Source organism: Phoxinus phoxinus, assembly GCF_949152265.1.
Source record: "Phoxinus phoxinus genome assembly, chromosome: 20".
NCBI lineage: Eukaryota > Metazoa > Chordata > Actinopteri > Cypriniformes > Leuciscidae > Phoxinus > Phoxinus phoxinus.
In genome coordinates this window covers 15,181,740-15,196,380 of record NC_136895.1, presented here as the reverse complement: position 1 = coordinate 15,196,380, position 14,641 = coordinate 15,181,740, and the positions used below count along the sequence as shown (strand labels likewise).

Genomic DNA, 14,641 nt, shown 5'->3' with positions numbered 1-14,641 from the left:
CTTTCAGTCATTTACTTCAAGGTTTTGTAGAGTGTACGACACTAGGGGTCACTCTTGGCAGCCCAAACACCTCTGAGATCCTTGACAAAAGGCCAATCAAACTGGGCTGTGCAGAATTTGCCATAGCTAGCCACACCCGGATATTCGGGTATAAATAGCCTAGCTTAGCATCTGCTCACTTGTTTTATTCTTCTGAGCCGAATGCAGCGTCTCTTCATGAGAAGCAGCGTTTCACTCACCTCTTTGAACCTCATTGTTGGATTTAAGGCATGTTTGGCTCCTCATGTTCAGGTGAGAGAGGGTGCACTCTCTGCCCAGTCAGTGCATGTTGGCGAGCACAGTCTCCCACATCCACCACTGATGCAGAGAGCAGCCCTCGTAGACAAGGCATGGATTGGGTTGCAGGACATTTCACTTCCTACCACAATTCCTGCCAGTCTGCCCAGCCACAACCCCACCCAAGGAACGTTGATTGTAGTTCCTCTGGCACCATTGGCTGGGTATCTGGATGCTTGGTCAAGCCCTCTCCAGTTCCTCCTGATGGCTCCTCAGAACCATTCAGCTCAGCTATTTGATTCAGTTCTCCAGGCAACCGCCCAAGTTCAGGGGCATTCTTTTTACCTCGGTGGGAGGCGAGAATGCTGCTGTTCTGCGGGCGGAGGTTGCAACCCTTCTGAGGAAGGGAGCAGTTGAGTCTGTCTGTCCCCCAAGCCAAAATGAAGGGCTTCTTCACCCCATACTTCATTGTACCCAAGAAGATGGCAGACTAATATTAACCAATCTTGGACTTGAGGATTCTAAACCGGCCCCTTCACAAGCTTTCGTTCAAAATGCTAACCCTGAAACGCATACTGACATGTGTCAGAGTCAGAGCACAAGATTGGTTTGTTGCTTCAGACCTGAAGGACGCGTATTTCCATGTCTTAATCCTGCCAAAGCACAGACCGTTCCTACGGTTCACCTTTGAGGGTCCAACCTCCATGTTGGTTCCTGAACCAGGAGGATTTAAGAGAGCTTTTACCAGCAGTGGTGAACAGCATCACTCAGGCCAGAGCCCCCTCAATGAGACAACTGTACGACCTGAAGTGGTGCATTTTCGTCAACTGGTGCTCTTCCCATGGGAAGGACCCACGGAGATGTAGCTTCGGATCTGTGCTCTCGTTCCTACAAGGTGGCCTGGAAAGGCGCCTGTCTGCATCCACACTCATCGGCAGCCCTGGCAAATGGGGCCTCTCTAGCAGATATTTGTAGAGCTACAGGTTGGGGTACACCTAATACATTCACCAGATTTTACAATCTGTGAATGGGGCAGGCATCCTCACGAACGCTGAACGTCAGCCCTTGATGACTGCAAGGTGTAAAGCCTATTCCAGCGACACCCCCTCTGGTGGTGACTCGCTCATTCGTTCCAGAATGAATTCCTTCTATGAACCCTGGACCACCCTTCCATCACACAAAGCACTCCCTGTTCTTAGCAAGTTTGGTGGAGGAACTTGCTATTGAGAACTCAACACAAGTCAAGTTCCCAGAAAGTGAACCCTTGCCCAAGCTCTGTGCTCCACATGTGGGGCGCAGTGTTCCCCTTAGGTCACACTGTTAACAGGTCTTGTGCTTGGCAGATCTCCCCTCACGTGGAGACCTTCCCCATAGTACTTCCTCAGTGAGTCTATAGGTGGAATTGTCACGTCACCTCCCCTAGGCGGCAGGATGTGATATCCGTAGTGTCTTCTCTCCCTGGTGGAATCAGGGCACTTTCCCAACATTACATCCAAGTTAATTATTGGTAAGTATAGAGAAAAGGCAACAGCTAATGGGCTTCCGCCTACATGGAGGTTCTCCCGATGGTGGAGACTGCAGCCTAAAATTTTGGACGTTGGAAAGTCGTGAAGAAGGAGGGTCATTTGGTTGTGACACGCTGCCCTCAGAATGGAATGAGTGAGCAGATGCTAAGCTAGGCTATTTATACCCGGATATCGGGGTGTGGCTAGCTATGCAAATTCTGCACACCCCAATTTCATTGGCCTTTTCTCAAAGATCTCAAAGGTGTTTGGGCTCCCAAGAGCAACCCTAGTGTCGTACACTCAACACAGCGTCTCCATTCACTCCATCAGAGAACGAGGGTTACCGTACATAACCTAGAGAATTTCACTACAACTCTGCAGAAAATGAAATTGTAGCAGCACTGATCATCAGTGGGGTGCACTGAATTTAATAAAATGCATCACCTACACTTTTCTGTTACATGATTGTTAGATGAACACATGGACACATCTGACAGAGAGGAGACTGACACAAATATATGTGGACAAAATGGTATGTAGATTGATTTTTATTTGCTAATAGAATATTTAAAAAAAAAGAAATTACAAAAAAAGTTATACCAGGTTTCTATTTCTCTGTACACTCACTGTGAAACAGGCATACCTCAAATACTATGTCAATAAATTGCATCTGTTCTGTTTTTACATATTTTTCAGGCAGTAACTTGGACATGCACACCGATCAACCTACATGCAGTTCAGCTGACAGACCAATTCCTGGACGCATTGGTATGGTCAAGTTGGAATTTAATTTGTATTTAATATAAAATATATTTTACTAGGGGTGTAATGATCTGCGTATCGTACGTTTCATGGTCACATAAATAAAAATACATTTATGACGTTAAAACAGTGACATCTGTCTACGCACACATGTTCGTCACGGGAACATCCCAGCTGAAGATAATGAGGAAATGACATCGCTCCCTTTGACAAGTCCATTCCAAACGAATAAATGACACGCACCTGCTCTGCTCACTCAAGTCTCCACTAACAAGGGGATAGGGATGATCACTATGATTTGGAAAATTACCATGAATCGTATGACACACGATACCCCGTTACACCCCTATATTTTACAAAATTGAATCTCAATTTCTAGTGCTAATATGGATTAGATTTAATGACTTTTCATTAAATAATTAAAAGACAAAGCATAAAGAATAAAAGCTACAGATTGGCTTTTTGATAAGAAACATGACACTTTGTTATTCAATTTGGGATACTCTCTATTCAAAGGTGTCCTGCAAGGCACAATACCAAAAAACTAGTTATTGATTTTAACAAACATTTGTATTGTCTTGTTTGTTCTTAGTTGGTGGTAAACCGAAGCCAGACAAAGGTGCAAGGCGACCGTGGTCGAATGCAGAGGTCAATGCAGTATTAAAGCATTTCAAACCACACATTGCCAAAGGTCATCTGGCATCTTTAAGAGAGTGTGAGCTGTGCAAGAAGTGCGAGCCAGTTCTACAAAATAGAACATTACAAAACATCAGAGATTTTGTCCGTAACAGAGGGGTAACCCTAAGGCGCAAAATGACTAACTTTTAACTGATTCCACTCTTGTTTACTCAGTAACACTTTACAATAAGATGTCATTTGTTAACATTAAATACATAAGTTAACATGAACTAAGAATGAACGGTAACACTTTATTATAATGTTCAGTTGTAAGTCTTTTATAAGTGATTAGTTAATGATGAAATAATCATTTACAAAACATACACAAATGATTAAGTGATATGCTAACAATTTGTGTATGTTTTATTAATTCATTTACAAGTCATTAGTTAATGATGAACTAATTATTTTCAAAACATGACTGTGTTTATAAATTATGAATAAGTGATATGTTAATTTTATTAAGTACTATGCTAACGATTTACCCATCTGTCGTAAATTATCTGAAAAATGGCATATCATGAAATAATCAAACAGATCCTTAGTAAATGGTAAAAAATTACTAGTTAACCCCTTAACTGTCACCCCCATTTTTTAAGTTTATCCAAACTTAAATTGTAATTCATGAACACTTTGGATCTAAGGTAGGTCTCTTTTTAAAGAAAACAATCAGCAGATTACTGCAGAAGCGGAATAAAAAAAAAGGGTAACACTTTAAAATACGGATCCTTCGTTAATGAATAACTACACAGGAACAAATGAGTAACACAATGTTAACAATCTAGTAACTACAGTTAACTAACAAGTAACTCTGATTAACGAATTAGTAATTAATAGCACACAGATTTAAGTGGTAGTTCACTATTAACTAATCAATAACTACTATTTTTTTAATACTTCCCAGAGAACTACTGAATTTTTTACAGATTTAAGTGGTAGTTCACTAATAACTAATCAATAACTACGATTTTTCAATACTTCCCAGAGAATAATGAAAAAAATTCACAATTCATGCAAAACTTAATAACTAATGCAGGAAAAATTACTAGCACTAGATTAACATTACTGCTAGATACTCTACACTAATTATAAATATGTAATAGCGTAGCAGACTTATGATTTGGGAAAGCTGTCAATAATTAGCCTATGCACTGCTGTCTTTTAGAGAACTATTCATAAACTAAATAATTTTTAAGAATTGTTTTTATAAATGCACTTGTCTGGAACACTTACCCTGTGGCCGATTTTCCGGCATTCCTCTGGACTGGCTTTGAAGAACTAGACTCATCATGGTGAGTACTGGAACATACTGAGTCATCAGCCATCCAAATACCAGTTATTTTATTATTTAACCTACTTCTCAAAAGTGTTTTTATGTATGTCTCTTTGCTCATATGTAGATATATATATAAATATGTGTTTGTATATATATCCTGTGAATGATTAGATGATTCTACCCTTTCGGGTTGGCTCTTCATTAGTAACTACAGCATGGAATCATGATAACTAGTAATGACTCAAGTGTTAATGCATACTTCTATAGGAACTACTAATTATTTGGATCCGTATTCTAAAGTGAAGATCATGTTAACTAACTAGTAATGACTCAAGTGTTACTACATACTTCTATAGGAATACCAAACACAAGTCATTTCAAGCGTGTGAGATATTGTTTGTGAACTTTTAAATACTATACTTTTAGAAAATTTCTTTAGAAGTATGCATTAACACTTGAGCCATTACTAGTTAGTTAACATGATCTTCACTTTAGAATACGGATCCAAATAATTAATAATTCCTATAGAAGTATGTAGTAACACTTGAGTCATTACTAGTTATCATGATTCCATGCTGTAGTTACTAATGAAGAGCCAACCCGAAAGGGTAGAATCATCTAATCATTCACAGGATATATATACAAACACATATTTATATATATATCTACATATGAGCAAAGAGACATACATAAAAACACTTTTGAGAAGTAGGTTAAATAATAAAATAACTGGTATTTGGATGGCTGATGACTCAGTATGTTCCAGTACTCACCATGATGAGTCTAGTTCTTCAAAGCCAGTCCAGAGGAATGCCGGAAAATCGGCCACAGGGTAAGTGTTCCAGACAAGTGCATTTATAAAAACAATTCTTAAAAATTATTTAGTTTATGAATAGTTCTCTAAAAGACAGCAGTGCATAGGCTAATTATTGACAGCTTTCCCAAATCATAAGTCTGCTACGCTATTACATATTTATAATTAGTGTACAGTATCTAGCAGTAATGTTAATCTAGTGCTAGTAATTTTTCCTGCATTAGTTATTAAGTTTTGCATGAATTGTGAATTTTTTTCATTATTTCTCTGGGAAGTATTGAAAAATAGTAGTTATTAGTGAACTACCACTTAAATCTGTAAAAAATTCAGTAGTTCTCTGGGAAGTATTAAAAAAATAGTAGTTATTGATTAGTTAATAGTTAACTACTACTTAAAATCTGTGTGCTATCAATTACTAATTCGTTAATCAGAGTTACTTGTTAGTTAACTGTAGTTACTAGATTGTTAACATTGTGTTACTCATTTGTTCCTGTGTAGTTATTCATTAACGAAGGATCCGTATTTTAAAGTGTTACCAAAAAAAGTATTAACAAATTACAGAAGTTTAAATTTACTGTAAAGAGAATACACAAAAATTTGTATTATATTTTATATAAAATACGTATTGTACATAACAGGTTTTATCCTAAATTTTATATCAATTTGAAGTCTTACATCTAAATAAGTTATTCCAAATTTAAAGTTGATATGAAAAAAAAAATAGGTTCCTGTGGGGCGTTATAAAATACTAAATAACTAAATAATTAATTCATACACTACATGGTGCATAGTGCGTTAGTTAAGTGCAGAGTCTATAGTGCGTCATTTGGGGAGCAGCTCATGTTTGCCAAAGAAAACATCTTTACCCTCACCAGTCAGTCCTTACATTGCAGTACACACTACAAAGTATTCAAACGCTGTTGATGAATAAATAATGAATAAATAATGTACAAATCTTTCTGCATCCCCTAATCTAAAGTGTAAACTACTCATCAGTTGTAAATGTTTTACAAACCTGCCGGTTACAGGTTGTGTGGGCATCAGGTGGGTATACACACTGGGTGAAAGACCTTTGAAAAATGAGTAAAACATTTACAACTGATGAATTGTTTACACTTTAGATTAGGGGATGCAGAAAGATTTGTAAATTTATTCATGATGCGATCTTCAGTGAAGGTTAAACATTTAAATGATTGATATTTTAATTATTTTGAAGTGACAAATAATATATTAACTAGTAACTTATTAACCACTTACTAAGGATCTGTTTGAATATTTCATGATATGCTATTTAAGATAAATTACGACAGATTTGTACATTTTTAGCATATTACTTAATAATCATTTGTGAACGTATAATCATGTTTTGTAAATTATTAGTTCATCATTATCTAATCACTTGTAAATTATATATAACCTAATCTATAAAACGTATATAAAAATACTAACATATCACTTATTAATCACTTATGATGATGTTTTGTAAATGATTAGTTCATCATTAACTAATTACTTGTAAATAACTTACAACTGAGCGTTATTATTAAGTGTTACCGAATGAACAGCTGTATTTTTATTAACTAACATTAACGTTAATGTTAGTGAATAAAAATACAGCTGTTCATTCTTAGTTCATGTTAACTTATGCATTTAATGTTAACAAATGACATCTTATTGTAAAGTGTTACCGTTTACTCTTCTAATTCTTACGTGTTTACTGATTGTACTTCCTAAAAGTTGTTTTTTTATGAATATTCACAAATCTTTCATGAATTGACAGTGTTATCATTATAACATATAGCAGTTTGTGTAATAGCATTACTTCTTCGTGTTTTATCCAGAAATTAAATTCATTTTTCACTCATTGAAATAAATGGAAATTTATAACTTCAACCCTGAAGTGTTATTGGAGGGTATTACAAGACTTCTGAGCTTTTGTGACTTAAAAAAATCTATATTTAGCAAATCTAGATCAATGAAATTACCATATATAGTTCCTCGCCAGTCTATGGTCATCTGTTTTCCCAAAAAATGCATATATATAAAAAAAACATTTAAAAAAAACATACATAAAATATAAATAAATACTTCTCAAAACTGAAGTTGATCCACTGATGTCACATGGACTGTATTTACTATGTTTCTGGACCTAAATAATTTCAGTTGTGTTGCTGTCTATGGAGGGGCAGATACCTCTCTGATATCATCAAAAATATTTGTGTTCTGAAGGTGAACGAAGGTCTTACGGGTTTGGAACGACGTGAGGGTGAGTAATTAATGATAACATTTTCATTTTGGGATGAACCCTTTAAAAGTAAACCACATGAGATCAGGGGGTTATTACATATCTTATGAAGCAAAATGAAATGTTTGGGACAGTATCAACATTTCAGTGTAAACATAACATCACTGGACATATAAAATAGCTGAGCTATGGTCAGCTGAGGAGAGGAAGACATCTTAGATAATTATTATGGATAATTTTGGCTGAATGTTGTGTTTGAAGGAAATATTTTATAGATTAACAAATATATTAATGCCCAAGTGGTTTTACAAACATGGCTTACAAAAATGAATGTGTGTTCATTTTGAGACAAAACAATAGCACTGATCCATTTTAATATGTCAGCGCAACCTGTTTTCAGTTCAGACAGCTGTAATGTTTATTTTAGTCTAGAACTAGTCTTAAGCCCTGTATGGGAAACCACCCTAAAGTGTTCAAATAATACCAGCACCTTCTTCAGTTTCAGCTGACTAGTGAGATGGCTGCTTCAAACAGTTTAAGGTGTTTGTACATTTACGCTGTCAAACATTTCTATTTACAAACATTCTTTATTTTTAGTTTTTGGGATACAGACACACTGTAAGGATTATCTCTTTAACAAAGCATTTATCTGATTTCTCTGATGTTTTTGATTTGGCTCCATTATTCTGCTTTACTGTCATAACACTGCTGTCCTTCTGAAACGTCCTCTCCATATTTTTAGCCATAAATCATTCATATTTGTCATTCTTCATGATTATCACTGGGTTTTGAAAATATTTAACCAATAAAAAGTATTAAAAAGTGCTTGTTAACTTTGACAACACAGAGTATTAGTAATTGTTTAAAAAGTTAAGTGTTTTTTTCAATTTCCTAAAAACCTGCTTATTTGGACATACAAGGTTTTGGAAGGACAGTGACAATATATAACCCTATACAACAGACAAACAACTTCTGCAGTAAAAGTACACTGTTTAATTCCAGGTCTCATCTTTTGGTTCTTGAGGATACCAGAAAATGACAGACAGAGATCCCATTGAGACAGACTTAGCCCTACATTAGTAAACAATTTTGGAGCTAGGTTAATAGCTAAAAACATTACACATTCTCTATAAAAGTAACAAACATTGTTAGAGTAGCTAAAGGAAAACTGGATCCGCAGTTGAGTCAGGGTTATACCAAGGTTGTTTTTCCACTAATTTACCTTTAGTTCTTTGAAACAGTGAAGTACACCCTAATAAAAAATAAAAATACTTTAATGTAATTGAATTAAATTAAAATGCCCTGCAATTGGTAATTTTAGTATCCTAAACTGGAATACTTATAGTCTGCTAAATTGTAACAACTAAATTTGTTCTTAAAGCACTATAAATATTTCTCATTTATTTTTCAGAGATCATACAGTCTTCACCAAAAGAGAAATTAAAACAATTATTTTTAAGAAATATGCATTATGCAGTAGTACATCAAATAAAGTTTAATAATACTTTTTATATCAGTAAGTCTCAAAAATCTGTCAGTAAATATGTTAATGGATTTTAACTATACTTAGTATGAAATAAATGTATTTTAAATATATTAAATATAATACTTACTTTTTACTAGGGTATGAATTGTGACATAAGAGAAAATAGTTTAAAGATGACAGATTATTTGTGTAATAGACCATTTTTGTGCTGGTATATTTCATATCTGTGAGAATCATTTTGCACTATCCAGTGATAGGTTAATTTACTTAATAACAACATGAACTCAAAAGGAGCCAGGAGCCTGTGATCACAAATAGTACCATTTCCATTATATGAAGTGTACAAAATATTTATTTATAATATATGAAATGTCCTAATTTATGTGAGGCATAGTCCTTGATTAATCTACGGTAATTCCTGGCCAGGAAACCATTAAAAAATAACTTGTTAATGAAACACTAATATTTATGCTACTGTCTGTATCTCCTAATGCAAAACCAGACATTTTCTCTCTTGGTTTGTACTTTTTCTGCAGTATATGTGCACATGTCAGTACATACTTGCAATCACAAACAGGTAGTGGCAAAGTAGAGCAATGACATATTGTCCAGAAGTGAATTGATTGCAGATGTATAATTGCTCCTTCTCCCATTTTGTACATATATGTATAAACGATAATGACTTTGTAGTTTGTGTTCCCATATACAATTAATTAACTCGATCTGTTGTATATATAGAGACCTCATAAACACTATTGTCCTCATAAACCATCAATTAACTCGATCTGTGTGTTGTATATATATAGAGACCTCATAAACACTATTGTCCTCATAAACCATCAATTAACTCGATCTGTGTGTTGTATATATATATATAGAGCTCATAAACACTATTGTCCTCATAAACCATCAATTAACTCGATCTGTGTGTTGTATATATATATATAGAGCTCATAAACACTATTGTCCTCATAAACCATCAATTAACTCGATCTGTTGTATATAAAGAGACCTCATAAACACTATTGTCCTCATAAACCATCAATTAACTCGATCTGTTGTATATATAGAGACCTCATAAACACTATTGTCCTCATAAACCATCAATTAACTCGATCTGTGTGTTGTATATATATATATAGAGCTCATAAACACTATTGTCCTCATAAACCATCAATTAACTCGATCTGTGTGTTGTATATATAGAGACCTCATAAACACTATTGTCCTCATAAACCATCAATTAACTCGATCTGTGTGTTGTATATATAGAGCTCATAAACACTATTGTCCTCATAAACCATCAATTAACTCGATCTGTGTGTTGTATATATATATATAGAGCTCATAAACACTATTGTCCTCATAAACCATCAATTAACTCGATCTGTGTGTTGTATATATAGAGACCTCATTAACACTATTGTCCTCATAAACCATCAATTAACTCGATCTGTGTGTTGTATATATAGAGACCTCATAAACACTATTGTCCTCATAAACCACAATGTGGTTTTGTCCCCATAACCCTGTACAATGTCACATATTTAATATATGTATGTTATAAAAATGAAATTAAGTTTTTGAAGTGAGATTTGTCTTCTGTAGACCAAATGAAAATTTTTGACATAACTTTTATCTTTATTGGATAATCGAAAAGGTGGGTCCCCATAAACCACTGAAAAAACACAGTGGCCTCATAAACCACATATGCCTGTATGTGTGTGTGTGTGTGTGTGTGTGTGTGTGTGTGTGTGTGGTTATATTTAAAGTCAAATATGCACATGAGTCATAGGGATATGCTGTAGTCCACGTGCTCAACTCTCATACCTTTTGAGTGAAGACATCAATCACTCACGTCCCAGTAATATCATTGTCCACTCCAGTGTCAGGTCAACAACAGACAAACAACCACACTAACAGAGGCTTTAACAGGAACACAGTTTCACATGTAATCCAATCACTACCTTCATAAGACCTATAATGAACTAATTGACAAAGTCTTTTAGGGCACTCATTTGGATAATCTGAAACCAATACAACATGCTTGTTCACATATAGACCTCCGGTAAAATGACTCCTGAAAAAAAAAAAAAAAAAAAAGTTTTATTGTGCAAAATAAGAATATTAGTGCAGATGTTGACCCAGTTCAACACCTTTTATTAAATAAAATAAAACAAATAAAGATAAATGTCAGAGAAAAGCTGAAAAATAAAGATAGAATTTTATTTATACTTAAACTGAAACCAATAATGAGATACTTCACAATCACATCTCACTTCTGTTATGTGCTGCACTGTTATGCAATGTCCTGTGGACGGTGAGTCTTAAATCTCAAATCTCAAAATAGTGTGTAAAATTAGCACCAGGGCCTATAAGGGCCACACTTGGTTGAATGACCATAAAAGCTGACTTAATTGACATAATGCATTCTATTTTAAACAATATTTTCATTCAGTAGGTACTTTATTTTATGTTTAATTTATTATATTAGATTTATTTAGTAGACACTTTTATATTTTAAAATGTAGCCTATTTTATGCTGACACCAGATTTCATTTAAAGTATTTTTTTTTTCCATTTGAAAAATAAATTTTAATATATATTTTTTAAAGTATTATTAGTAGTATTTTCTTTACAATAGACCTGAATGGGAAAAAAAGACAAATGGAAAAAAGAAAATTATGATTTCTACATTATACACAAGGTCATTTTGAGAATTTATTTAACTCAAACAGTAGAAAATAGTGCTAGCAACAGCAAGGTCATGGGTTCGATTCCCAGGGTAAGCATGTGAAAAATATGAAAGAAAGAAATTATACTTTTAGTGCAGTGTAAGTCACTTTGGATAAAAGTAATAAAGCATAAATGTGAAATTTGATTGGAAATGCTCTCTTAAAATTAAACTTTAATGTTTGGAATTAAATTAAAAGGTTGCGTCACATAACTGCATTATACTGTATATTAGGCTACTTAAACTGTTAACTGTTGATTGAACACAACAACAACAAAAATCATAAATAAAGTACTGTACTAAACATTTTAACATTCATATTGACATTAGTGCATGAAAGCGGATTTCTAAAACTGTATTTAAAAAAAAAAAAATCTTAAGTTACAGTAATCAAAAATACAGAATGCTTTTGTTTTGGTCCTAAAGACTTGACCCAAACAGGATAAACACACCCAGAGGTCATGTTGTACCACTGCAGCCACCACCCGAGACAATTTGTGTACATTAATCTGTGTAATCTCTCGTAATTACAAAGATTTGCTTGGGTTAATAAAAAATAATCCCCCTCAATTAGACCCCCTGCCTCTAACTCTCTTGTACCCCACTTTGCTTCTAATTACGTGGTTAAATATGCAGAGCATTTAAATTAAGTGGCGTTAACTCTCTGGTCATTGTGAGAGAAGTCTATCTAGAAGGAGGCTTTCTAGGAAGATTCGCAACTGGTGTTGTTGTTCGGTCCGAACAGGTGGCTAAGCGAACAAACACACAACTTAACGAACGTATTTACCCGTTTACTCGCTTTACGCATGCCTCGGAGACTGACGTCACATCTGTTACCGAATTAATTGTTTGTTGGACTAATCTTTAACAGCGCTTCTTGAAAAGACAGAACGCTCAAAGTCGAACCAGGACAAAATGTTAGTGGGTTCCAAAAAATTTATTTTCAACCACTAAGCGACAGAGATCCAACAATACAGATATGGAGGACAACACATGCCGCAGCAATCGAGAACAACTGGGACTTCAGTTCACCATTGACTACCTATTGTACAATAAGGGACGCAACACCGAGAGAGCAGAACCAGAGCACAATGTCCCTCCAGAATGTCTTCAAACCACAGTCGACGAAACCGAACAAAAAACTCTCTCAGAACAGGATAGCGTAAAATCGGAGGACCAGGAAAACGAAGATAACGAATGTGAAGAGGAACATGAGAAGGCGAGCGAGAAGAGTGAAGGAACGGATGAGAAGCCAGCGCAGTCTTACATTGCCCTCATTTCCATGGCCATCTTGGATTCAGAAGAAAAGAAACTCCTACTGTGTGATATTTACCAGTGGATCATGGATCACTATCCTTACTTCAAAAGCAAGGTATTGTACCTTTGAAAGCCATAAGCTCCCTCAAAGAGTTTGTCTGCAAATGTTGGGCAATTTTGCTACAAAATCTCTTGAAAAGTCAAAATTATGTGATCAATAAGTTATGACATTTGCTTTTACATTGGTTTAACTCATTAAAAATAAGTTAGAGTTAACTTTTTTATATGTTTTACAAGATTCAACTCTTTTTTTTTAAGTCAATTTAATGTCATTAAAGTTGAAATGACTTAAACATCCAAGTTGATTTTACTTAAGAAATTTAAGGCAGCAACTTTTTTTTTTACACTGCAGTTCTTCACATTTGTAATCCTTACCAAACAATTTTTCTAAGGAAGTCTACAAACCGTAATCCTGTTGTTTACTGCATTTGGCAAAGCACTTCTTTAAAAGACCTACAACACAAAGACAAGGAAACACAAACCACGGCAAAATATTATGAACTGGGATCTGAATTTAGTGTCTAATAAAGTCATTGGATCTTTATCTGTTAGACCAAGTTTGAATCCCATGATCTGACAAAGACTTACATTGAGATTGTATCGTCAAAACCAAAAGATTTGACAATTTAGCATGATATTGTACTGTGACGGGTAATTCTTAAATTATCCCTCTGCAGTTGCTTGATAATAATTTATACACTGCCTATTTTGTCTATAGATCTTTCATACTCGGAGGTTCAAGTATCATCTTTGACTTTCATATGAGCCATAATTCACATTCTCTACTCTTTAAACAGGACAAGAACTGGAGAAACAGCGTCCGACACAATCTCTCTTTAAACGAGTGCTTCATCAAAGCCGGCCGCAGTGACAACGGCAAGGGCCATTTCTGGGCTATTCATCCGGCCAACTTTCAAGACTTCTCTAATGGGGACTACCACCGGCGTCGAGCCCGGAGAAGGATCCGCAGGGTAACGGGGCAGCTGCCCTTCGCTCTACCCGCGCATTACCAAACCCTCGGCCGCCTGAAACGGACACCGTGTTGGTGTTGTCCACCATCCCATCCGTTAATGATGAGCTTCTCGCCCAGAGTCTACTGGAGCTGGGCTGCACTTCAGACACATCGCACACCATCCCTTCATGGATTGATATAGCCGGATCTAACCCTGAAATAATGTCTGCATGTAACAGTGTTGGAAATTAAATTGTACATATTTTCTAATCCATCTTGTATATGTGCACATTTATATGTAAAATGAAAAATAAATAAAGTTAGATGAAAAGTATTGCGTTTTCTTAATCATCGCATCCTCTTAAAGGAGTCCTCTTAACTATTTCAACATCTGTTATATTAAAAAAGAAGCAAAATTCAAGGTTACATTGATGCACTTACGATGGAAGTAAATTAGCCAAATTTTTACAGGATTTAAAAACAGAAATGTGACCCTGGATCACAAAACCAGTCACAAGTCGCACGGGTATATTTGTGGCAATAGCCAACAATACATCGTATGGGTCAAAATTATATATTTCCTACTGTAAATATAA

General features: G+C 35.1%; 2 protein-coding genes across 3 annotated transcripts in view; both read left to right on the top strand.

Moving 5' to 3' along the window:
* LOC306988107 (uncharacterized protein) overlaps positions 1-7,627 on the top strand; it is a 65,825-nt gene extending 58,198 nt beyond the window's left edge. Inside the window, exons 23-26 of the mRNA XM_079592859.1 lie at positions 2,254-2,313; positions 2,478-2,549; positions 3,136-3,191; positions 7,541-7,627. Coding sequence (XP_079448985.1) covers positions 2,254-2,313; positions 2,478-2,549; positions 3,136-3,191; positions 7,541-7,544 — 192 coding nt within the window. The 3' untranslated portion in view covers positions 7,545-7,627. The remainder of the gene's footprint in view (positions 1-2,253; positions 2,314-2,477; positions 2,550-3,135; positions 3,192-7,540) is intronic.
* Positions 1-14,372, top strand: part of foxq2 (forkhead box Q2) — a 74,065-nt gene extending 59,693 nt beyond the window's left edge. Inside the window, exons 2-3 of one of the 2 annotated variants that reach the window (XM_079592861.1) lie at positions 12,522-13,148; positions 13,891-14,372. In XM_079592861.1, the coding sequence (XP_079448987.1) occupies positions 12,756-13,148; positions 13,891-14,247 (750 nt within the window). In that variant the 5' untranslated portion in view covers positions 12,522-12,755 and the 3' untranslated portion in view covers positions 14,248-14,372. Of the gene's footprint in view, positions 1-11,744; positions 13,149-13,890 lie in introns of those variants that run through there. The other variant, XM_079592860.1, reaches the window with a different exon arrangement.
* Positions 14,373-14,641: the final 269 nt, after the last annotated feature.